At 33.1% G+C, this 26933-nt stretch overlaps 3 protein-coding genes and 1 long non-coding RNA gene across 4 annotated transcripts in view; 1 reads left to right on the plus strand and 3 right to left on the minus strand.

The window, feature by feature from the left end:
• Window positions 1–622: 622 nt before the first annotated feature.
• Window positions 623–5053, minus strand: LOC145318370 (uncharacterized). Its single transcript, XM_080159667.1, has 2 exons — window positions 4924–5053; window positions 623–1543 (listed from the first exon to the last, which is right to left on the minus strand). The coding sequence occupies exon 2, from the start codon at window positions 1504–1506 to the stop codon at window positions 913–915; it is 594 nt and encodes a 197-aa protein (XP_080015793.1). The 5' UTR covers window positions 1507–1543; window positions 4924–5053; the 3' UTR covers window positions 623–912.
• Window positions 5054–6205: 1152 nt separating this feature from the next.
• Window positions 6206–8294, minus strand: LOC145315541 (uncharacterized). Its single transcript, XM_080155523.1, has 3 exons — window positions 8118–8294; window positions 7010–7187; window positions 6206–6439 (listed from the first exon to the last, which is right to left on the minus strand). The coding sequence occupies exons 1-3, from the start codon at window positions 8264–8266 to the stop codon at window positions 6206–6208; spliced, it is 561 nt and encodes a 186-aa protein (XP_080011649.1). The 5' UTR covers window positions 8267–8294.
• A 9906-nt stretch (window positions 8295–18200) lies between these two features.
• On the plus strand, window positions 18201–21193 carry LOC145317770 (uncharacterized). Its single transcript, XR_013879102.1, has 2 exons — window positions 18201–18459; window positions 18661–21193. It is a non-coding gene; the product is annotated as an uncharacterized LOC145317770 (long non-coding RNA).
• Window positions 21194–22816: 1623 nt separating this feature from the next.
• LOC145317771 (long-chain fatty acid transport protein 4-like) overlaps window positions 22817–26933 on the minus strand; it is a 39979-nt gene continuing 35862 nt past the window's right edge. Inside the window, exons 12-17 of the mRNA XM_080159038.1 lie at window positions 26792–26850; window positions 26210–26445; window positions 25539–25635; window positions 25143–25214; window positions 23938–24182; window positions 22817–23482 (exon numbers count right to left, since the gene is read on the minus strand). Coding sequence (XP_080015164.1) covers window positions 23325–23482; window positions 23938–24182; window positions 25143–25214; window positions 25539–25635; window positions 26210–26445; window positions 26792–26850 — 867 coding nt within the window. The 3' untranslated portion in view covers window positions 22817–23324. The remainder of the gene's footprint in view (window positions 23483–23937; window positions 24183–25142; window positions 25215–25538; window positions 25636–26209; window positions 26446–26791; window positions 26851–26933) is intronic.

Here is a 26933-nt window from a genome sequence, read left to right on the forward strand (position 1 = left end):
TTGAATATTTAATTTTCTTAAAGTTTTTTGATTTTAATTATTTATTTAAAGCTCTTTTTATCTTTGGTGCTTAAATTTTTTGTTTTGTACAATCTTTGGTTTCAGTAATAGTTATTTATCGCATCGTATTATAGACAGCTTTCCGCGGATATAAAATTAAAACATTTTAAGATTAAAAGCAGTTTTGTTAGCCCCTAGAGGCCAAAGTTTAAGGTTAACAAAAGTGGTATTAATTTTATAATTTTTAATTTAATATTCGTGGAAAATTGTGTATAAAACGATGCTAAACATGATTTTTCAGCGTGGCTGAGAACCGGTTCTAATCCAGCAGATATTAATCGGTTTCGAAGCCAAACTGGAAAAAATTAATTATATGTATATTGTATAATTACAAGAAACACATAACAGTAAATATGCCTTTCTTTGTAATAAATAAGATTAAGCATACATATCTGTAGAAGATACATACACCTATATGTTTCAATATATGTATATATTTATATGATATCACAAATTCTTGATAAAATAACTAGAAAATGTGTAAAAAAATTGAACATCAAATTAACATTGTCAGACTTATTTTCGTCACATTTAGTAAATGTTTGAGCTCTTAATTATTGAACTATTGTTCTAACCAGTGCAGTGGTGTGCACAGGGGTATACCAGGGGGTGCATGAAGCTCACTCAGAAGTTTTGACTACCCCCCTAGTACCATGATCGAGGGAGCTGTAAGCTTTACATGGGTGTAACACAAACAACAGGGTGTATCAGGGGTGATGTAGACTCTTATCAAGGGTAGAGTGGTGTAGGGGGGGGAGTTTCCAGTACACCCTACTTAATTTTGCCAGGGCGGTTAATACACCCCCTCACACCCAGCTCTGCAAGCCATCGTTTCTAACTCTTGTTTGAATGTCAATCATTATTAGAATCATCAATAACAATTTCCGAGTCAGCCTCTTCCTGATTCTCATGATCATCCTTTGACAGCTCACTGCTTGTAGACTCATCATTCACATCACTGCATTCTTGTTCGTCAGCAGCTATGTCTCTGACAGCTGCCGCCTCACTGATAGCATCCGATTTGGCAGCTGCTCTTGCGGCTAGCTGGGCCAGGTAGCTTGTGTACTCGCCATGCTGTTGCAATGGCAGCTGCTGCTGCTGGCCGCCAGATTGAAGCTGCTGCTGCTGAAGCATAAGAGACAGATAGGGCATGGCTTTCAGTCTTGTATAGTAAAGATGTTGCAGTAATAGATTAGCGGTTGGCGGTGGCGGCTGTAGCCCATCAACACAACCGCCGTTATCACCACCTTTGCCATCTACAGCAAGTTTGTCATGAATTCCACCAATATCATTTGTTGAAAGACGAATGTTGTTGAGTAAGTCACTGGGATTTGTTATGAGAGGGTTGGTGGTGGGGGGATAACTTGCTCCACCACCCCCGCCAACAGCTGCTGTTGGAAGGTTTGTTGCGCCAGGCGGGGAGGCCACAACCGAGTCTTGTAGCATTTCCAGTCCAAGGGAGGCTTGTCGCTTCAGCTTAGTTCTAAATAAAGTTAAAAGTATTAGTTTTTATGTTTAGTGTTACCTAGATTACCTCGTACGGGCGGGATTGCAGTACCGGACCTTATCGACTTGATGTACTGTCCAGGTCCTGGTCCAGCAATCCAGGAGAACTAAGGATGACTAACGCACCCTTCTCTGTCCAAACACCCAAGGATATTAGGCTAAGTAACATCCATCAGACAACCAACTCTCTGTGATGCACGACCTTTGTCTGAGTCTGAGAAGTCCCAACTGTGCATGGTAACGAGTTGCACCTGTTTTGGGCCAAGGCATTCCCCCTACTCTAACTATTTATGTCGCGCATCTGACATAGCAGCAGTAGGAACCATTTTTAACGTCTTTAGTTATGACGCGGTGTCGGCCCGAGATTCGAACCTATCACCTTCCCGACGACGAGCGGATGCGCTACGTGTTGAGCCACGGTCGCGGGTTATGTTTAGTGTTATGTCACATCCTAAATTATTTCCTCATGAGGCCCAATCACAGGGAAATTAAGGGATAAGACAATCAACGATAAATTGATGTACATTGATATTATGATATCAAAATTCTCTCTTCTATACAAAATTATTGGTTGGTAGGTTGTGACACTTTGTATTTACAATCAACTAATTACGATTAAATAAAAGTACCCAAAGTTTTGTAGTCAACTAATAAGAAAACATGGTGAAAAACTTTGGGTACCAGTTTAATTTACAGTCCAATGTCCCCTACCTCATTCATTGTCTAACCCAATAAGATTTTAATAGTTATTTCTCGCATCGTATTATAAACGGCTTTCCGCGGATATAGAATGTACAATTATAAGATTAAAACCTTTTTTTTAGCCACGAGGTGCCGAAGGCACGGGCTAAAAAAACTGGTTTTAATCTTATGATTGTACATTTTTATATTCGTAGAGAGCTGGATATAATACGATGCTAGACATAGTTTTTTCGTATGGATGAGAACCGGTTTCTATCCACCGGATTCCAATGAATACGAGAATAGTTTTAATCTTGTGATTGTACATTTCTATATTCGTAGAAAACTGGATATAATACGATGCTAGACATAGTTTTTTCGTATGGATGAGAACCGGTTCCTATCCACCGGATTCGAATGAATACGAGAAAAGCTATTCATCCATCTCAACCCAAGACTACTTTATCAAACTAACATTTTTGTACAGGTCAAACCAATAAATGTTCTTGTAAACCAAAATTCTGTTTATTAAGTTTTAATGTTCGTTTGTCCTTCTGTCTGTTTTTTAGCTTCCCTTTTATGGATGTTGTCATTCTTGGTTTTTTTTGTGAAAAATCAATACTAATTCTATGACTCTAAAGTAAAAAAACAATGCCTTGGTACAGATCAATAACAATTTGATTTGAAACATTCAATTCTTTAAATAGATTTACATTTTATGGGAAATATTAGACAAAGGCTGAAATAAAAACATCAAAAATAAAATGTCAGTGTTATTAAAAATAACTTAAACCAAATAATCAATAAAAAATTACAATTAAACAAATCTAATTTTTTGTGTGTCCTTTTTTATTTTTAAAATATAGCAATAAAATAAAGTCAATACAAAAAAAAGGGACACCATGGAAACTGTCCCAATTTTGTATAACTTTTGCGGAACATGTTCCAGTTACGTCATATTTTTCTTTCCCGAAAAAGGGAGGGGGAAAAGAAAAAAAAGGGAAGGGGGAAAGAAAAAAGATATGGGAGAAAAGGGGGTTTTCCCCATCTCTTTTGAAGAGATTTTCTTCCCCCCTTCCCTTTTTCGGGAAAGAAAAATATGACGTAACTGGAACATGGAACAATAAGTAGCGCATAATTATATAATTAAACAAGCGGCTACGCCCCTGGAGGCATTTAGGAGCACTTGAGGGACTTGAGGGTGGAGTGGGGAGAAGTCTACCCGCCACTTTTAGTTTTAGTTATTTTTCCCAGGGGCGATATCTAGTGGGTGAGTAGAAAATCCCTTCTTCAAAATAGTTGTAAACCTTTCTTGGACCTATAGGGAGCGTCACTGTAAAGAATACCAATGTTTAAAGGGTAGGAAGATTCATCGCTACACACAGACAGACATCTTATTACTGTTATAAACAGATTGAAAGACAATTTTGTGAAAAAAATTTATACAAATTGACTAATAATTTTTTTAAAAATTTAAAATCTGCCATAAAAATGGACTTACAGACGCAGACCTAGTTATAAAGAGGCTACGCTTTAAAAAACCAAATAAATCATGAAATAATTTTGGAATGATATATTTTGCATGTTTAGTTAGAAATCATCAGATCCATCAACAAATTTAACAAGTATAAATTTGTTCAAAGTTAGCTAGGGTTGAAACAAAAAGTAAAAGTTTAGGTTATTTAGGAAAGAAGCACCTATTTCATAAGAGAAAAACACTAGAGGGAGAAAGGGTTAAATAACTGTAGCTACCCATCATAATGTCCTTGGGCCGACTCTCAATTGGATCATTCAAATTACAAATGATGTTGGGAATATTAAAACAGCTAAGTAGCAGAAAACAATTTAATAGCAGACGAAAAGGGTCATTAAAAAAGGGAGGAAGGTTGTTATCTGTATATACATCTGAGCTGAAGATCTCTTTTTATTTCATCGAAGAGGGAATCGACATTGGACTGTATATTGCACTGATTCCCCAAAGTTTATAACCAAGTTATCTTATTAGTTGGCTCAATAACTTTGGGGATTTATTGAATTTTAATTGGTACGTTTGCAACTAGAAGTTTCCCATCTTTTTAACCAATAGTTTTAATCAATATGAGGGGTTGTTTTCAATTCAAATAATTCATTGTCTGTTGTCTTATCCCATAAGATAATGGCATATTTACTAGAATCCTAAGGCATCCAATCTTTATAAGCCAACCAATATGAGATCGTGTTCAGACAGACGAATGAAATTTAATCAATGCAAACTATCTCCATTTATGATATGTATAAGGAAATCAAAGCCTTTGAAAACGCGTATTGCATGTTCTAAAAAGCAGCTGAAGTCGAAACAATCATTACTTTTTATTTTTGGCAATATACACACACATTTTTTAATATTAATAAAGAATTATTATTATCATTAATTTAAATAATTAACATATTCATCATTTTAATATTTAAATAAAATATTATACTTCAGAGTTCGAAAAAAAAACTTTTATTTTAAGAAATGATAAAATTGATGTAAAATGTCAGATTGTCTTTTTGTTAAAAACATCATTAATTCACCAAATACAGAATAATGAAATCGTCTAAACCGCTGCAGAAAGGGTTAGACAGAAAAAAATTTAAATCAGGAATTTGGATAATCAGTAGCGAAGCTACTGTAAAACTACAGTTTTGTCTTACCTTCTGTTTTGGAACCAAGTTTTGACTTGTGTGTCTGATAGTCCCAACTCTCTGGAAAGAAATGCTCTATCCTCAACGCTAAGGTACTTGTGCTACACATTAGTAAGTTTTAAAAGATGTTGGAAAGCTTATACGTTCTAGTTTCCGTAATGATAACTATCATACGCTTGCGATCTATACTTTAGGTACTTGTGCTACACAATTGTAAGTTTTTAAATTGAGGGAGCAAACATGTTGGAAAGCTTATATATTCTAGTTTCCGTAATGGTAACGAGCATACATTTTCAATCTATACTTTAGATACTTGTGCTACACAATGGTAGATCTTTAAATTGGGGTAGCTGATATTTTTGAATGCTTATGTGTTCTAGTTTCCCAAATTGTAACTATAATTTTTTTGCAATATATACTTAATGTAAAACAAAGGACAAAAATTAAAATAAATCACCAAATATTACTAAATTACCCCTTCTGCAGATTAAATATATTGGTGGAAACGATTGGACACTGCTGTTTTCTACCAACAAATCAAAATTTAATAAAAGTCACAGATGTTTTTAAACAAATGAGAGAATGTGTTTATATAACTTTAGGTACTAGTATCATTTACAGTTCAATATTCACTCCCTCCCAAAGGTTTCTAGATAAAAAGAAAATAGTTAAAAACAAAAATAATAAGGAAGGTATCTGTTGCAATTACTTTGAAAGAATTGTATTGCTCTTTTAAAACTTTCCTGTTCAAAGGTAGATTCTAGTAGCTGAAGCTGGGAGTCTGAAAACGCAGTGCGTGCCTTCTCAATAAGCAAACAGATTTTATTTTCAATATTTTGACAAAATTGATTTTTTTGTTATTGTTATTTTGGTTTAGATGTAAATTATTCTTTTAATTTGTGCTTTGGGGATTTTAAATATGAATGGAATTATTATAACATACACACAAACAGTAAACTATCTAGTTTGAACAAAATCTTTGCAGCTCAAGTCCCAAACTTTAAATTTTGAAATTTTTTTTCCTCTCATTCACCAATCATAACTAATTCTTTTTTTAAATCGATGCTCTCTCTGAAAGTACCCGTCGATCATTTACACCTCTCCCATTAAATTAATCAAAGGGGATTGGTGGGTTTCTTTTTCTATGCCGCACCCCCTGCAAGGGAGACCTAACCCTGCAGGGCTACCCTACACTCAATGTAACCTGACCTAAAGTAATAAACAAACAAAAACTACACCACCTCCCCTACTTTTTATTCCTTCAAAAGAAGAGGGAGGGGGGGTTCGGTGCTTAAAAGGTAATTTTTGGGAAAAGACAAATAAATCTGTTTGTCCATCCCTTTCTATTTCTCTTCTTAGCCTCGGAGTCCCCCTCAGTCTCGCTATCATCCACACCCTCCAGCTGTCTCTTTCTGTCATGCTCGAATGAGGACCTGTCCAGATTCATCCTGGCCCTGTCCTGGTCAAATGAGGACCTGTGGCCGCCAGATTTTATGCTTCCTGCCAGCCCTCCTTCCACAAGATTCTGCAATTAATGTATTTTGAACGTGGATGTTATAACAGGGGAAACATTGTCGTCTAAGTATGTTGCTAACATGAAATTCATTTATTGGTCAGTTCGATTAAATAGTTGGAGGGGAGAGGATGGATGTGTGTATCGTTATTTAAGCCCGCTGAGAAGTTCATTTTATCAAAGAATATGAAATTCCATTCTGGAATTATTAGTAATTTTTTATCAACATATTATAGAACTTAAATTTTCAACAAAAATTGACAGGGAGTAAAAAAAAGATTTTTAACATGGATCAAAATTAGTTAGAGAGTAGCTCTGCTAATTATTTCACTTTTCAGTATGGCTTCGAATCCGATTGATTTTCGCTGGATTAAAACTGTTTCTTAGCCATACTGTAAAATCTCGTAACGTATCGTATTATAGACAAGCTTATCCAATAAATTTTAAAAAGTTGTAAAATTAATACCTGCTTTACTGGCCCTGGCCTTAATCCCCTCGAGACCAATAAAACTGACATAAATCTTAATTTTAATCTTGGCAAAAAGTTGTCTATAATACTATAGAAAAATAAATATAATTTACCTTTTGAGCCGCAAGGGTGAGAAAATTTTGCATATTTCTATAGAACTGAAGTTTATCTTCATCATAATGTTTAGATGTTTCATTGAACAGGTTGACAGGAGAGTCGGTATCATCTGTATCATGTTTAGTGTCAGCTATAGCGGTTACATTTCTTAGTAAAGCACTACTAAGCCCATACCTTAAATATTTATAATATTATAGCATCAATAGATATTATATTATAATGTTTAGTGTCAGATATGTCTGTTACATTTCTTAGTAAAGCACAGCTAAGCCCATACCTTAAATAGATATAATCTTATAGCATTAATAAATATTATATTATAATGTTTAGTGTCAGCTATAGCTGTTACATTTCTTAGTAAAGCACTGCTAAGCCCATACCTTAAATAGATATAATCTTATAGCATCAATAAAGGTTTCATTTGGGTTTGCACCCAGCGGTTAATAATACAATTTAAATACGTGAAAATAAACCAGTATAATTATTTTTGCAGTAATCTAATACTAAATTTACTATTTGAATGAAAACCTTATTAACACTTGTAAACATAAAAAAGAATCATGTAAAGAAAACGAAGTTGTTCCTGAAACGGCCTTCTTTTTTCTATGATAAGTAAAAAGGGGACAAAATAAAAAATAAATTTACTCACATAACTAAGAAAGCGTACAGAAATCACCTTCCTAATTCTCACTGAACATCTTAGTGTTACAAAATCTTCCTCGTTTTGATAACGAAAATGCTATTAATATCAGTCCAATGCGTAAAATATGCGCAATATTAGTTAATTGTAAGGTTTCGGGTTAAAAAATTTAAGACTTAATTACCAATTTTAAGCCATTAAATTCTTTTGTTTATAAAATGCAATATCAAGAATTAAGACATAAACACGGACTTGATTATGAACGGATAAACAGAAATAATCATTATGTAAAAGTAACAGGATGTCTGTATGTAGCTTAATATCATGTTAAATGCTGTATTGTTATGGGTCTCCTTAACAGGGAAGTTTTTTAAAGGTCCAGGGGAGGTTTACCTTTAACCTCCCGAGAAACAATCCTCAAAAAATATTATTATTTTCTTTTTAGAAAAAAGAATAAAACTCACCTAGTACTAATTTCATCAGAATTATCGGAGTCAGCGCCTCCGCCGCCGCTCCGATGGCGTGGCGGCGGCAGCGGTATCAACAACTCGTCGCCGCTGCACGTCTCCGACAGCATTGAGCCGGTACGCCGATGTCGTACCGTTAAATCCATAATTTTTTTCAACTTTATTGTATCACATAAATTTTACATAATTTTAAGTCAATTTTATCAAAAAGTTATTTTTTCGTCTATTTTATTTCACAAAGATAACTTTTTAGTATTCATTGATTTAGCACATAATCCAATTGTATTAAAATTACTACTAAAATATTGTATAAAGAGTGGTAGAGTATGCTTACTGGGGTGTATAATCACCATTCACGAGAGATAGATAGATAGATAGATAATTAGATATCTATAGATAGATAGCAAGATAGATACTTTGGAGACATTATTACAATCATAACCGATGCATAAAACACACTCCGCCCCCTTTCTTCCCCGCCCCCCACCTTTTTGTGTATTAGATAGCCAATTACCGCCCCCGTACGGCTGCCCCCCCCCTTTTTTTCAACCTCCGTCGCGTAAATATCTAATAATATCTGGCTAAAATTAGCTTTCTGGCTTTTTAGTACTTAAAAGAAATTAGGAGGTGCGCGCGCCCAAGCAGTGTCTCCAAAGGAAGAGACTTTAGGAGGGGGGGGGGGGGGTACAATACTCCCCCCCTCCCCTCTAATATCATAGTTTTTGATTTTCTGCTGCTATTTATTTACTATGAACATTAAATATTTTTGAGATGTTTAAAAAGTTAATTTTGAAACAAGGACTAAAATATACATAGAGTGAGAGGTTACAACGAATAGTAAATTATCTAGCTTCAAAGTATTGAAACGTTCTTTCATTCGCTGGCTTAAATTCTTTTGTTAATGTTGTCTAAACCTTTTCTACAATAATTTTGATCTACAAAAGGGGTGATTTTGTTTGTCATGATTGAAGGTGCATATAGTCAATTACCTTCTAATGTTTTTTTCCTTTAAGATATCTGACGAAGCCCAATCTGTCCCGCTTATGAGCAAGACGATTCCTATATGTCGTCATATAAAGGAAAAAGAAAAAAGGAAGGGGGGGAAGAAAATCTCTTCAAAAGAGATGGGAGAAAAGGGAATCGTCTTGCTCATAAGTGGGACAATTGGGCTTCGTCAGATATCTGATATACTTACATATATACAGACAAAACTTATGTATAGAAAGCAGCCGAGAAAATCACATTTCCCCCATAAAGTGATGGACAGACAGACAAATTGAATTTTTAAATAGCTTCGCTACTAGAAAGAGGAAAAATGGGGTGAAATGTTTTAATATAAAAATATTATTCTTAAAGATCAACATCAACCTATTGATTAAACAGACCTTTAAACCAACCATACAGAATGCTACACTTTTTTTTAAAAAAGTGGCTATACAATAAAAAGGAAGGATAAGCGAACAATAACTCTTGAGTATCGGATCTTAATATTTTATTCCAAAAATCAGATGAATTGGATAATTACATCATGCAAACAAATTGTTGTCAAAAAAGTAAAAAATGGACGTAGAGACTTCCTGGTAATGATTATAGAATTGCTATGTTTCCTAAATCGCACCTAACTGTTTTAGGAATCACCATACAAAGTTTGAAACCGATAGGACAATTCTAACATGATAAATCAACGAAAAGAGCTATTATGTACGGACGGACATACCCTAATTATAGAAAAGCTTCGCTACTAAAAAGTGTTAAAGTACTGCGTAGTGTTTATGGCATGAAATTATTATTACTATTGTCATGATTTGCATTTTAAGCAAACTAGGATGACAACATCCAGAAAAGCTGAGCTCAACACATCAGATCAATTTTAAAGTAAAATAATAGAGGGGGCATAAGGTATATGTAACTCTGCCCCCAGGGTGGGTCTTTGAAATCAGCTGTAAGCGTCGGAAATATTAACACAGCCATGTCCTAAAAAGAACAGAAAGCAATTTTCTAGCAGATGATAAGGGTCTCCGCCACTTTGGCCAGGTAGTTGTCTGGATTATACATCTATACTTATACATTTATTAGATAAATGAACAAAAAAGTAGAATAATAGTATATTTAATATTCAGGGATCTTAAGGGACAAGAAAAAGGGATAATAAAATGATCTACACTCCCAATTATGATAAACAATTAAACCTTTTTTTGAATACAGCTAGTATGCATTACCCTTTATTATGTTTTATTAATCATAGAGATGCTACGCTTCCTGTTTAGTAGCTGATATTTAAGATAAGACTCTAGGGGGCTAGGTGTCGCTTAGAGTACTAGACCTCTTCTCCTCGCACCTTGAAACATACTCCGCTTATGATTGCAGTGTAATACGTCCATTCACCCATCAGACAACCAACTCTCTGGGATGCACGACCTTTGTCTGAGAAGTCCCAACTGTGCATGGTAACGAGCTCCGCCTGTTTTGGGCCAATGCATTCCCCTACTCTAACTATTTACGTCGCGCATCTGACATAGTAGCAGTGGGAAACATTTTTAACGTCTTTTGTTATGACGCGGTGTCGGACCGAGATTCGAACCTATCACCTTCCCGACGACGAGCGGATGCGCTACGTGTTGAGCCACGGTCGCGGGTTAGTAGCTCACTGTTATAATACAAATAAAAATATAATTGAATAAAGACAAAAGTAAGTGCCGAGCCCTGAGACCTATGTATGGTAAAAATAGACATAAAACCATGATGATTCCAGGTAAAACCAAAATATTTAAGCGGGGGCTTTTTGAGAAAATTAGATTTGAAAATTTCAAGTTCAATTTTCCCCCCCTAGGAGTTGCCGCTTAATCATGACAAGAAAAGCAAATATTATTTATTTTAAATTTTGAACAACTTTGCTTTTATGAAGTCCTTCTTAAAACCTCTCTATATATGATCTATTTTAGGCTGAATTCGTGACCTTTGCAAAGCAAGTTATAAAAATGGCCATTTATTAACTCCTTTCAGGCAGTGGCGTGCGAAGCACTTTGTCTAGGGGGGGGCATTTTGGAGATTTTGTAAAATTTTGCCCCCCCCTAAATCAAAGTGCCCCGGGGGGGCACTTTGCTTTAGGGGGGGGCATTTTGATTATATATACTAATTTTAAATAAGGGCGTTTTAAGGGGTGGGATTATTTGATTATGGGCCTTCTAGTCCTTATCCCTTCTTCACAATCCCTCCCCCCATCCCTATTTCCCGTTTATATCCCCTATCTCTTCCCCCCCACCCTCTCTTCTCCCCCATCCCTTCTCCCCACCCTGCAATGACCAAATGGAAGGGAGCTAGAAAGCATCTTCGAAAAAAAAGTACAGAATATAATTTAACCTCCCCCCCCCCCACCACAAAACATTTTTTATGGGTGGAAGGGGATGTTATAAAATCTCAGCAGGAAGGATGAATAACCCCATTAAAAAAAATTGGGGGGGGGGGGGGGAGGAGATAAAAACAATCATTTTGGAAATAATTTACCAAAAATTAACCTAATATGTAAAACTGATTTTAAATATTTCTTTATTGTATGACAACAAGGATGACAACATCTTTAAGTAGCAAAGCACAAAAAATCATTAATAAGAATACAGACAAGTAGATTTAACGAGCATCTGTTGAAATAAATATATAGTTTAGGTGGAAAAAGTCACAAATCCTTTTTCCTGCTTATTGTGTGATGACAGTCAAAGTAAATTACATACTGGATGCTCTAAACAGCGAGAAATTTTATTTTTTTTTTAATATTATAATCCACAAAAAAATTACTTGTCCTTTCATCTACAAATATAAAAATCTCTTAGAAAAATGGAAAACTTTGGGGTATAGTCTCTTTTGTGGCAACGCCTCTTAAGGGGCATTTTGTCGTATTTTCATAGTAGCTTTTAATAGGTTATTCTAGGTTAAGTTAGGTCAGGTGATTTCCCCGCAGGGTTAGGCAATTGGCCCCGCAGGAGCTATAAATAGGGGAAAAGCTACAATGAAAATATGACGAAATGCACCTTAATAGGCAATGTTACAAAAGGGACTATACCCGAAATTTAAAAGATACAAAAATAGCCAAAAACGTCCTGAAAAGCAGTCCGACATCCATGAATTTTTAATAGTTAATTATACTCCATAATGATGGGAATGTTAACATTAAGTTTTAGCCTTCTATCTTTCATTGCAGTTGAAAAAATCACATTTCCCCCTTAGCATTACGTACTGACAGCCATAGTGAATTATAGAGAAGCTAAAAAGTTATATCAACATATCCTACCCTCTTTAAATGGAACTTTAAAACTCTGTTAATTTTTCATTAAGTGGCGTTTCCAAGGATTTATAAGGGCGGTGCGTGAAGCGCACCTAAAAATATTTACTCCCCCTTTGAACTAAAATCAATTAAAGACAACAAGAGTGGCGTATTTTATCAAGTTAGGAATATAGAGTGTAGTTAGTTTTAAGGGTTTTTAATGAAAATTGCCATAAAAAACATGTCTTTTAGTAAGGGTATGTAAACAAAAAAAATGATAAACTTATCCTGAAAATAATATGACATCATATATAGTTATTCATTTAGACAGACATACAGTGTTGAGAAAAAGGCTTAGATAAATATCAACGCTGTTTCTTTTTTATATAAAATAACTTTTTGATTAAATATTTGTTGTTTACAAATGTTTTTATAGAAATAAAAACAAAATATACAATGCATGTGATAAAAAGCAGAAACCATTTAGAAGTGCGCAAAGCGCAATTTTTTTTCTTCAAATATGCAGAGAAGGAGGTTTTTTTGGGCTATTTATTACACTAATCACAATTGATTCATATAAAATTTTCTTATTCATTGGCTCAACAACTTTGGGGACTTTAATGAAATTTTGATTGGTTGGTTAATTAAGTCAAGTTTTCATACATTTTATCCACTAATTGTAATCTATATAAGGGGTAATTTTGTGTATCATCATTGGGGATGTACAAAATTTCTTTGGTAAAAAGTTTATATTATACCAAATAAAATACTTCCTATTACCTGGTTTGTTATGTTCAGTGAAAAAAGATTATAAGCTAATTTGTACACTAATTAAAAAATTTGGTAAGGTTAAATGAATAGCAACTGTCTGTTTGGCGCGAAGCGCCAAAATTTTTTTTTTGAGTTTTTCTTGATCTTTTTTTTGGAAACTGGGATAGTTTTGCTTTTTGTAGGGTAGGGGGCAAAAAGGGGCATTTTTGTTGACCAGGGGGGGGGCAAAATGGGGCATTTTTCAACATTTAGGGGGGGGCAGGGGGGGCGGTGGCTAGGGGGGGGCAGGGGGGGGCGTTTTGGTCGCTAGGGGGGGGGCGATTGCCCCAAATGCCCCCTTCGGTTCGCACGCCACTGCTTTCAGGAGTGGTTTTATGAAGAACTTTATAAAAGCAAAGTTGTTCAAAATTGAAAATAAATAATATTTGCTTTTCTTGTCTTGATTATGCGGCAACTCCTAGGGGGTGAAAATTGAACTTGAAATTTTCAAATCTAATTTTCTCAAAAAAGCCCCCGATGAAATATTTTGGTTTTACCTGGAATCATCATGGTTTTATGTCTATTTTCACCATACATAGGTCTCAGGGCTCGGCACTTACTTTTGTCTTGATTCAATTCTAGCCTACAGTGAGCTGATAGTTATAGGAATCTTCAAATGCGGCTGGAAAATGATAGGGTGATTTCTAAATTTACATTAGATATGGAAAACGTACGTCTGTCGTACACACGCTAAATGTAGAAAAGTTTCGCTTAACGAAAAATTCCATCTCCAAATCACTTGAATTCAACTTTAATAAATTATTTATAATTGTTTGTTTTCAAAAATTCTACATTGATATTGCTTGCTTCATTTTTAACTTTTTTTTGCAATTCTTTTTTAGCTTAATAAAATCGTTAATTTTAACGCGTGCAAAATCTTTTATATTAATAAATTATATTTGTTAATTTAGGATTGTGAAAAAAAATCTAAATTTAAATGTTGCTTTTTTTTGTCCAAGTTGGCATATTATGAGGCTGACTTGATTAATACTAGTGGCTACGCGTCTAGAGGCCTCTAGGGGTACTTGTGAGAAGGGGGGGGGGGGGTATAAGTGGACCCTCCACTTTACATTGTAGTTTTTGCTAAAATTTATATATTTTTTTCAGGGTTGATTTGTCTTGGGGCGGTAGAGGTATCCTCCTCCAAAATAAAGTTGCAAACCTTCCCTGGATCTATAAGAAGTTTCACTGTAAAGGAGAACCATATCGGTCCAGTGGTTAACAAGATCTTATCCTTAAAGAACTCAAACAGACATCCTGTTACTTTTATATGATGACCATAACAAAAGTTTGATTTAGTCCTTCGATATAACAAATGGATGTTGTCATACTTGTTGAAAGCGTAGCTTTTCTATAATTAGGGTCGGTCCTTAAGTCCGTCCGTAACGGGTGGCTGCTATTGTTGATTTAGGCATGTTAGAATTGTCCTATCGATTCTAAACTTTGCACGATTCCTGTAATATTTAGGTAGAATGTCCGTAGGTATTTTATGTTAATTTTGTAACTATATTTTCTATTGTTATATAATTATCCTATACATTTGATTTTTGGAATAATTTCAGTCACTCTACAAGTGTAAATGTTCGATAATCCTTTCGTCCAATTTCATAGCTTCGCTTTTATGGATTTTGTCATCCTTGTTCTCTTTGTAAAAGTTACCAAAAATAGTATAATTAAGTGTGGAAAATTAGACTCTAAAAAAGTGCATTTACCTTGCTTTTTATTCAATACTTTTTATGTATCTAAAAAACAAAACAAGGTTCATTATAAACCAAAAGTAGCGAAGCTTTTAAAGTAACAGGATCTCTGTGAGTCTGTGTGTGTTTACCAAAGGATCTCATTAACCACTGAACCGTTATGGTTCTCCTTTGGGTAGCCTTTTTTAGGTCCTGGAAAGGTTTATAGCTATTCTGGCGGATGTTACCACCACCCTCCCAAGAGAAACCGCCCCTAGAAAAAAATAACCCAACCCAAATTTTTTTAAAAATCTTTTTCTTTTTAAAACTACGATATTAATCGGGGTGTTCGACTCAACCCTCCCCCCCCCCCTCCCCCACAATCAAGGGCTACTTAAAAGCAATTTTATATTAACAAATTAATCATAATTTGAGTCTTGTCTAAAACACAAACTGGCTTATGCTGTAGAATATGCCGGGATCTATAGGGATAAGACAATGGATGATAACTTGATCTAAATCGTCAAAAACGATTAACAAAGTTACCCCTTCTATACATTAAAATTGATGGTCGAAAAGTTTGGATACTACTTCATATAATGTGATAAATAGCTAGCTTAAAACCAGCACACGACATTTATAAAGCTTTCCTGAAAAGAATACAACCAATTCTAAACAGCATTTTCTGAGATCTTAAGTTTCAGACAAAAAAAAACCTTACTACTTTATATAATTGATAGCGTAAAAAGTAAATTACACTAGGCTACTTGTATAAAAAAAGACCAACTTGCCAATACTCTACCAAACACTGAAACACTTCAATAATTTTAATAAAAGATAGACACATAAAACTTTTACTTATAAGTACAAGATATCAGAGAGAGGACATTGGGCTGTTTATTACACTAGTCTTCAAAGTTATATAGCAAATTTATTTTATTCGTTGGCTAATTAACTTTGGGAACTTTTATTGATTTTTGATTGTTTGGTTCATTAAGTTGTGTGTCCAAACGTTTCAATCACTAATTGTAATCCTCAGAAGGGGTAATTTTGTGCCTCATCATTGGGGATTTACATATATTTTTTGGCTATTGATATCAAATCACTCCCTAATATCAAATACAACTTTAATAAATAAAGACAAAATATTTCTATTACTTTTAGTAAATTGATTATGTGACCATATTTTATGCTTAATTATGTATAGAAAGATTGATAAGTATTTGTAGCAGGGTTTTTACATAATTTTACTTAATGGCTCATTCACTACTTTCTTTTTAGTAGAGAAGCTTCTCTTATAATTCACTTTGTCTGTCTGTCCAAAGCGGTATAAGAGAAATGTGATGTTCACGGCTGCTATTCAAAATAGACAGCTTAGCATTTTTGTAAAGATTATCTATGAGCAGCGTCCAGTATATAATGTTCTTGGTTGTTTTACTTGAGTAATATTGGTCAGAAGAATCTTCATAAAAAAATCTGCAGTGCCGTCTATCATTATCGGAGGAGTATATTTCTATTTCCAAAAGAGCGTTAAAAAGAGTGATGCTAAAACTATTTTGGGACATGGTATCTTAACTCCCCCCCCCCCCCCGGCCACCAACCTAAAGTTTCCCTAGAGGCCTATTGCCTGTGTATCAACCACCCTCCCAAGAAAAATCACTCCTAGGAAAAATGACCACTCTAAATCTTTTTAAATATTAACTTTTTAAAACTACAATTCAAAGTAGGGGGGGGGGGGGGGGTCAACATACCCCCAAGTCTCAAGGGTCCCTAGAAACCTCTAGTAGCCACTAGTAAGTTAAATAGTAGCTTATTTCATGGCAATAATTATAACATTTTTTATAAATTATCTAGTTTAGTCAAAATATATTTAAATATCTAAATATATAGGTTGCGGTTACCCGTGAAATCATTAGCGTAACAGGGATCTAAAGGATAGGACAATGGACGATAAATCAATGTAACACCAATTATGAGAAACAATAGCGTGTGTTTCTACATACAAAATCAAATTATTGCTGAAAAAGTACTTTTTTGTATAACCCAATCATGACTCAATTTGATACTGTAAGTTACACCGGTACCCAAAGTTTTATGGAAAAATTTTTTTTTATCTTATTCGTTGGCTCAAAACACTTTGGTTACTTTGAATAATAAACATTTTAACCTATAATTTTAATCATCAGAAAAGGTAATTTTGTTTATCATTATTTGGGATGTTAATAATTATACATTATCGTACATTGTCTTATCCCTCAAGATCCATGCATGCGAGGGATTCCAAGGTCTCAAGGGATAAGACAATGGCCGATAAATTGATGTACATCCACAATGATGTTACCCAAAATTATCCCTTCTGTAGATTACAATTAGTGGTTGAAGCGTTTGGACACTCAACTTAATCAAATAACCATTTAAAAGTCATAAAAGTTGTTTGCCCAATGAATAAGAAAACGTTATTATAAAACCTTTGGGGACTAGTGTAATAAACAGCCCAATGTTCCCTTACTCCCTTGAGAGGCCCCCTTCTTCAATTCATGCTTTTATGTAATGAAATAACATACTTATTCCTTTATCTTGAATTTTTAGCTAACATGATTTATTTAAATTACATTATATTTCAATTAGAATTAACGGTTCAGTTCTAACACAAAACAATCAAGTAATCTATTTTGTTCTCTAATGAGTTTATTGATTGCATATTATTTTCCTGTAACTATCGGCTACGCCTCCACCCTTGATCTTAGCGTAACAAGTAGCGCATCCATTCGTTGTCAGTAAGGTTCGAATCTCGGCCTGACACCACGTCATAACTGAAGACGTTAAAAATGGTTTCTACTGTGCTATTTCAGGTGCGCACATAATTAGTTAGAGTAGGGGAAATGTCTTGGTCAAAAACAGGGGCAACTCATAACCATGCACAGTAAGGACGTCTCAGACGAAGGTTATGCAATAAAATGGTTGATTGTCTGAAGGGCGTATGACTATATGCTCAAAGATACAATAAAATTAGAAAATCTCGTGGTGTATCCAGTCTTCGAGCTACGCCTCCAAGGGAACTTGAGGAATGGGGGTATTTTTTTCCATGTGATATCTCATGGGAGGGTGGAAGTTTTGAACGTCAAAGTGGATTTAGGATATATTGAAATTTTTTTCATCCAGTAGGAGGGGAGGGGGGTATCGTTAATATAGCCAGCCGCCAGTATAAATTTATCAGAGTACATGAAAATCTGGCGCAACATCCAAGCAATAATATATCAATTAATGTCAAGGAGGTTATTAAATCTAAGAATTGTAGAAAACGAGTTGCACGTAAAAAAATACGCATTGTCTGTCTATTATTATCATTATTTATTAATCATTTTTTATGCATATAATATTTATACTTTATGTATATATTATACTATTAATATGTACCTAAATTTTACAATTTTAATCTTCTATATAAGCAATTAATGATTTTGATGGTATTAAAAAAATGAAGAGCGTTTGAAATGAAAAAAGTAAATTTGTTGAAATTACTCTACATATCACTATAGGCTTAATCACAAGATGGTTTTTACAAGCAAATATTTGCACACTTGCCTGGAACTGTGTTTGGAAAGTAAGAAAAAAACCTGCGTATCAACCGGACCCCTCCTAATATTGAAATTTTGTAGGCCCTTTTCCCTTTTTTAACCCACTCACGGTTTACTTCCAACTAACAACGCCTCTGGCTAAAACATTATCTGAACGGTCAACAAATTTTACTTTTTAGTTTAGGTTCTTTTCAAACTTTTCAAGAACAGATTCCTAGGAGAAGTGTTTTAAAAAGAACACTCTTTACATACAATATTGTATACTGCAAATAAATCAAAATAATGGAGTGTTCTTTTAACTACATTATTATCAGGGATTTTAAGGGATAAGACAATGGACAATAAATTTATATACATCCCCAATGATGAAAAATAAAATAAACCCTTCTTTAATCCAAATAGTTTGTTAAAAAGTTTCCACTCTACTAGTTTCTAACTAACCAAAAAAATTAATCAAGTGCGCCCAAATTTTTGGTACCAGTGTAATTTACAGTCCAATGTCCCCCTCCCTCCCTGTATTATCATACAACAAACATAAAATTGTACATAATACTTAATAATATCTTTTTAATTGATAAGCTAAGCTAAGATTTATGTCATGTCGTTTGTTAGTTTGTCTCAAATGCTAATGCCTTAAGGGAGTCTTATTATTACGTATTACATTTTTTTTTGTAAAAGCATAATGATTTTGTGTTTAAAATTTTAACAATTTGGTTGATTTACATCACCTTAGCTTAATTTTATTCTTAAATGTTTAAAATTAGATATATAGGTAACATGTTTCAAAATAATTTATGTCTTTTATTTTTTTTAAATAAATTTTAAAAATTTAAAAATTATTTTAAAATTAATTTAGATACCTATTAATCGACTACTTTTTTGGCAGGAATCAATTTTTATTATGTGTATTAAACACTAAAAAATAAAATACATTTTGGTTCATTTGATATAAAAGATATATTAAAAACTGAAAACAAAGACCCTTTGTTTATTTAATTTAATTAAAACACGATTTACACAAATAAATCATTATTAAATTACTTAAACAAAATGTCGTCTTTGAACTTAAACAAAAATAAAATTAACCTAGTTTCAAAAGGATATTTTATTATGTAAGTAGCGTAGCAACAACATGCTTATATTAATTTTTTCAGGAAAAAATAAATTGTTCAGAAAGAAAAAGTTTATATGTAGGCCTTATATGTTGAACAATTTCAAATTATTAATAAAAAAGCATTTCTCAAAGACGAACTGACAAATTCTAATTATAAAGCAGCTTCGCTTCAAAAAAGTAATTAAATATTAAGCACTGATATTCTATGGTACTTAAAACAAATCTGAACACATTTTGATTTTGAAAATTCTTTTAAAAATGAGCAATATTGCAGTAAAAAACTTCCTAGAAATAATAGAGTATTTTTTTGATATTTAAAATGGTAGGTAAAGAATAATTGTTATGATTTTCCAAAATTGCAATGTCCAAGGTCAAAATATATCTTAGCACTGATGTTAGAAAAGAACAAAAATCAAAATACATGATTAAGCTCTAAAAACATTTATAAAATTGTGTATTAATTCAAGATATTTAAACTCATAAAACTTCTAAAACTCCTTGAAAGCAGCAAAATAATTTTTACACAAAAAATAAAAATCCACGAAAAAATACATTGATTGTCAGCTGATGTTGGCAAAAAAAGTTTAAAAAATACTAAAAATGTACATTTAATTAGAGCATAAGGTTAGCTGTTGGCATCTTAAAACTTAAGCAGCTTATAAAACCTAAAAAAATTGACGTCATACCATACAAATGACCAATGATAGGCAAGTATACATTATACCATTGGTCAATAAAATTCAAACGGACCTATCATTGGTCATTTGTATTGTATGACGCCATTTTTTATCAGGCACTATAAGCTGCTTCCTTATAACTTGAAAATGAGGGGAGGATATTTTATCTAAAGAAATCTATTTTGCATAAATTTTTTTGAAAATTATCAAAATAGCAAAAATTTCAGTTTAAAATTGCAATTTATTTATAATCAAAAAAAATATTACATTTTGTTTTAGCAGTGATAAATCTATTAGGCAAAACAGTTTTCTTCAGATAAAAAATCCACAACAGTCAATAAGAAAAATACTAAATCAGTCCAGAATTCGCCAGGGGATTTGAGACTTTATTTAAGAACATTTTGCAGAAAAGATGAGAGCACTTAGGTCAGGAACCAATAACCCCCCCCCCCCCAATGAAAATTTTTAAAAATTTTAGTCAGTTTGATTATGTAATCAATAATTTAAAGATAAAAAATAAAAAAAGCTCCCAAATTTAAAATGCATAAAAAGCAGTCTAAGTTAACTATATAGATAAGTACTTTTTAAATATTATTAGATATTTAAAATAATAACAACATTTTTAAAGCTTATTTTGTTTGTGTGTTACATTTATGTACTATAGTAATGCCATTTAAAAGAGAACATTAAATATAAAAAATAATAAATACATTTAACAGACAACAATAAAAATCAAAAGGAAAACTACTTAAAATCTTAATCAAAGCCCTTAAATTATTTTTAACACTAATATTGTTACTTATCATTATATGTATAGATATTAGTTAATTAATAGTAAAAATATAAATAAAATTAAGACAATTATTGGGACGGATACATATAACAAAATTTTCATCACATCCTACTTATATAAAAACCAGGGACATAGGGATAAGACAATGGATACTTCATTCAATTTTAGGGTACCCAAAGTCTTAAAAATTAGCTCAAATAAGAAATTGATTTACAGTTATGCTACCAAAAGTTTTAAAAATTAGCCAAAATAAGAGAAGTTGCGTTGTTCAAGACATCAATAAGAATGAATTTTTGATCCATTGTCCCAACCCCTAATCCCTGACAAATAACACATTTTTGTCATCAACTTAAACTTTGTGACCATTTTATTATTCAAAACAGAAGGAGTAGGTTGCGCTAAAAATCCGTAAAGGTGTGAGTTTTAAAGCTTAAAAATAGTAGTAGAGCGATAATATTCATAAAATATTTATATTTCTTATTGAAAAGAACTATAGACAAAATTTTAAAAAAATGAACACAAATTTCTATCGTTCTACTACTGTTTTTAACTTAAAACTCACAACCTTTACGGATTTTTAGCGCAACCTACTGTACTCCTCCCTTTATAAACTTATCTAATATGATCCTTAAAAATACATTAAAGATTTATGCCTAAAAATACAGAACTATACATTCCCTTTAAAAAAAAAACAAGGAACGGTTTAATACAAAAAAATAAACAATTATTTTATTAGTGCCTTAAATTAAAAAACAAAATATTTAAAAATATGAACACAGAAAAATTAAATATGTTAAAGAATCTCTTATTATAAAAATTATTGTCAAGAATAAATAAAAGAAATTTAATGTTAATTAAATCAGCAAATAACTCCCAAATTAAAAACTTGTAAAAGGCAGTAATTTCATCCAACATATTCTTTTTTAATAATACAATAGGAGCACTATTATTCTTTTTATAAATATTTTAGACTTTTATACTTCACATTAAGAATCAAAATTATAAAATAACTGAAAAAAATCACAAAATAAAATTAAAAACTTCACAATTCATTATTTACATTTTTTTTATAAAAATTGCTAAAACTAAAAAAACTAACTAATACAATAAGATAATAAAAATGACTAAAGAATTGACCAAATAAAAAGAGTTAAGCTTTCATGTATAGCAGAGCTTAAAAATAAATGGCTAGATTCAAAACTTTACTTCATAACATAGTTTTTAAAATTTCTAAATTAATTTCAATTGTTTATGATAACATATATAGTTATTATAGCTAATTTAAAACTACAATGATAATGATTTTCATGTTATGTGTATTGTATTCATGTATTCTTTGTTTCTTGGTTACTTAAAATCATTTTTGCTTATGAAAAAAAAGATCTTAAAATTATGTAAACAAAAAAAGCTCTTATTGTATAATTACTTTTTTTTCTTAAACAAGAATGGTTTTAAGCATATGAGTATGGTGATTATGAGACATGTTTTAAATGGTCCAGTTACAGGGTGCTAGTGCATAATTTTCATAATTTTGAAATCCTGAAATCTTTTTTGTTAAAAATTAGGTAGAACTTCATTGCCTATAAAAATTACATAACAAATAAATATAATTTCTATTACTGCAAAAAAATTGTTTTTCATAAAAGAGAAATACAAAAAAACACCCTGTACTGAAAAAAAACATGCTTATGATTGTGAAAAATGCTTGTATGCTTAACACAGAACTTGAATTATCCTTTTTCTACTATAAGCTATTATTATCATGTTATATTCTCTTACTTTTTTCTAAATTCTATTTTGTCGTCTTTAAGGTGTTCAAAGTAAAGCTTTTAAAAGTTACTTACTAACAAATCATTCCTTTTTATATACCAAATACTCAAGCGTTTAGAATCTTGTCAAATTTCTTTTCTTTTAATACATCAAATGGAATGTTCCTTTAGATTCATAGAACATAGATAGATAATATTGTTGGACTAGCTTTTTTTTCTGCAGACTTTCAAATTATTTGAGACAAAGCAATATTTTATGATATAAAGGCTGTTTGGTTGGCTGTCATTGAATGCTGCACGTGTCTGGGCTTGCTGCGATGGTTTACCCGCCATTTTTTTGTTATGTCGTCGTACTTTTCAGGAACCAGTTCTTCGTTTGCAGCTGTTTTCATCTAGTTGTGGCTTCATACGAGTTAGTTTCTATAGTTTGCTGAGCATGGCAGACATTTTAACTTAGTACAACAACAGCTGTTTACAATGCCGTACACATACATACAAGAATCCAGTTGACAATACAAGGTGGCGGCCATCACAATCTGTAGCGCCGACTCATAATGTCGTCGTACAGACAAGAGTCCAGTTTACAGTAAGTGCCGACCGCGGCATTGTAGAAGAACAGCGGGTCTTGAATTTTACTTGGGTCATAACCCTCTCTTACTAGGTCCAATTTTCTGAACTTAAATGTGCCTGAAAAAATAATAAAGTAAAATTTTTAATAAACATTTAAGTTCATATAGTTTCCCCATTATTATTTTATAATGCATTGTATAGCAAAAAACTACAATAATAGCGCGGGGGTGGGGGAGGGTATCAATGCTTAACAAGCACTTTATGTGTGAAAGCCCAAAATTTCGAAGGTACTAGCTTAATAATCTATTCCTTCATCTGAAAGGAACGAAACAATGATTTGTGCAGCTTAAATTTGCAAGGAGGGAGGGGACATTGGGCTGTTTATTACACAAGTGCCAAAAGTTTTATAATAGCCCTTTCTAATTTGCTAGCTTAACAACTTTAGGGACTTTTATTGAATTTGATTGATTGGTTCATTAAGTTAAGTGTCCAAACGTTTCAACCACTAATTATATTATACAGAGGGGTAATTTTGAGCATCATCATTGGGGATCCCTATTAAACTTGTGTACCTGTAAGATCCAGAGTGCCGACCAGCCTGATGAACAACGGGATAGCATATGTTGGCAGCTCCGCCTTCAGTCTGCTCAAAAACTTATCCAGATCAAACTTGGCGACGTCCTCGACAATGGCCGCCATGCCCGCCTTGCCCTCTACGCCGGGAATATCGACGCCATAGACGACACTATCCGTCTGCTCGAGGACCTGACTTATCACAGATTCAACTTCCACGGTTGATACGTTCTCCCCACGCCATCTAAAATAAGAAGAAAATTAGATAGACTTACTGCTAAACTTCTTCTATAATGACTTGTAATGCCCCTAGCAGCCTTGAGAGAGCACTTGAGTGAGAGGGAAGGGGGAGGATATTCGACCCTCCACCTTAGTTTAAAAAAAAACCTAGGTATAATTTTTCTAGGGAGGGTGGAGGTACCCTACTCAAAATAAAAATTACAGACCTTCGCTGAACCTAAGAGAAGCTTCCCTGTAAAGGAGAATTATATCAGTTCAGATAGCGTGATTCTTCGCTACAAACACACACTCATACAGACATCCTGTTACTTTTATACAAAAATAATAATTTATTTTTACAATTAGTTACTTTTTTTATATATGACTTAAAATACAAATCCCACATAGTATGATCAATAAAAACTAAGAGATAAGAGTACATTAAGCTAGTAAATATATATAAATTAACCTTCGCTTTTTGTACCTACCAAAAATTAAACTTTTTGTGAAAAACGAAGATAAGAAATAAAAACATGTTAAAATTATTTTAAAAAAAATAACTTCTGTTCCGTAGCATTGTAAAGGCACATTTGCCGCGTAGCAATGTGCGCGCATTTGCCGCGTAACATTTTACATCACATCATCACAGAAATATCACGGAACACTTCTATCTGTATTTGAGAAGTCCAGGGAAGGTTAATTTTTTGAATTTACCACCCCCTAAATTTCTTTTCTCTCACTTTTTTAAAATCAAAAGTGGAATTTCGACTTTCACCCCACACTCAAATCAATAATTTTAAAAATAACTGTGCCATAGCACAGAACTAGGGTAAAAAAACAATCGCCAATTTTTATTTTTAAGATTTAGCTTTTGGGTTGAGCTACCTCTCCAACAAAACAGCCCAATACCTGCCCTGGACCTATAAAAAAACTCCTTTTAAAACATCTAGACAAACAAACATCCAGTTACTTTATCAAATATTACCTGAAAGTATCTCCCATTCTATCGACAAAATACATCCATCCAAACTCGTCCATGTACAACAGATCTCCAGACCTACACCAACAAAATTAAATCAATATTTGCTGATGGAATTAGTGTAACACAAATGATAAACAATCTAGAGGTTAGTTTGTTTTAAACTAACAAATATAAGTGTTGGTTGTCGGTAATGCTTAGCAAAAGGATGTGAAAAAATTTAAATTCAAAATTGGCGGCTTGTGTAAACGGTAGAAAAATGCTTCACATATCGTTACAACCGCCATGAACTCTCTTTTTCAGAAATATAAATACTATCTTTGTTCTGTTTGTACTTTGGTAGGTACATAAGTTAAGTGAGGAACGTTGGAAAATGCATTTTTGTACACCCTTTAGCCTCACCTGAAGTACATGTCTCCCTTTCTCAGGACATTGTGGACAATCTTCTTCTCCGTGGCCTTCTTGTCCACGTACCCGTCAAATCCGCGAGATGGGTGACCTGCAATTTTTATAAATTGATAAAGGGTGTTTAAAAAAATAAAAAATTACACAAAACCACCCACCACCCATATATTTCTAGTTTGAAAAAGTTTTTGGACCCGTTGAAATAATAGAAATATTCATAAAATTAAAATAAGCTAAAAAGCGAAGAAAGGGGGCAGGAATTTATGCTTATTTTCCGTAAAGGTAATGTGTTTTAAGACGTTCAAAAAGGAGTAGAACGCGAAAATTTTGCATGTCAGTTACTTTACTAAGTTGCTAAAACTCTTAAGAATAGACAATTTTGAATAATTTGAGATAAACTTTTTTTCAAAAAATTTTCTTTAACTTTAACTTTTTTTGGTAGGTATTGTCTGAGAACACATACCCATACGAAAAAAAGCCTAAATGTCTGTCCCCTTTAAGATATCATGCAAAAAAGACATAGCTAATAGTAGAAAAAAATAAAGCAAAACAGATTTTTGCGTGAATAAAAAATTACTTGCATTTGTGCAGCCAGTACCATTTCCATGCAGCAGAGCAGAAAAAAAACAAGCGGATGAAATAAAAATACATCCCTGTAAAAAATCTACCTTTAACAATCTTGCCGACAAACTCTCCCGGCTCCCCGGGCTCACACTTGATGCACAGCCCGTTCTCATCCCGGATGGGGCACCCCTCCTCGTCTATCCGGATCAGAGACACGGGGTAGACGAAGGGCAGCAGGACGGAGGTGAACCCGACACTGCCGGGCTTGCTCTCAATGTTGAGCACGTTGGAGTTGCCCTCGGTGGCGCCGTAAAACTCACCGATGCACTTTACTCCAAATCTGAAAAATGTTAGGTTGAAAATCTTTTCTCCACTTTTCCCTCAAGATGTTTTTTAGAGCACCCGAAACCTATTTCCCTTTACTCATTTTGAAAAAAAAATTAAAATAAGGAGAGGTGGATTTTCTTACTTATTACTTTAAGTCAGGTTTGGTTAGGTTTAATTGGGGACTGGGTTCTGCAGCCCCACAGGCTAGGGCCCCCGATATGTTTAAGGCATAGTAAAAAAAACTATCATCTCCCCTTCTTTAAAAACACAATTTAACCGAAAATACATTTAGATTACCCAATTTATTTGTAATTCGTTCGTGACAACCTAATTCTTTTTTATTGATTTAAAGATAATACCTGTCAACAAATTGTTGCCATATTTGTGGACGGAGGCCATTACCAAACATTATTTGGACCTAAACAAAAATTGATGATAATTTGTCATAAAAAATGGATTTATTAATACTTGGATCCTACACCAGATTAAAGTAAAACTAAT

The sequence above is a fragment of the Acartia tonsa genome, chromosome 4 (genome assembly GCF_053477335.1).
Source record: "Acartia tonsa isolate MP-2025a chromosome 4, ASM5347733v1, whole genome shotgun sequence".
NCBI lineage: Eukaryota > Metazoa > Arthropoda > Copepoda > Calanoida > Acartiidae > Acartia > Acartia tonsa.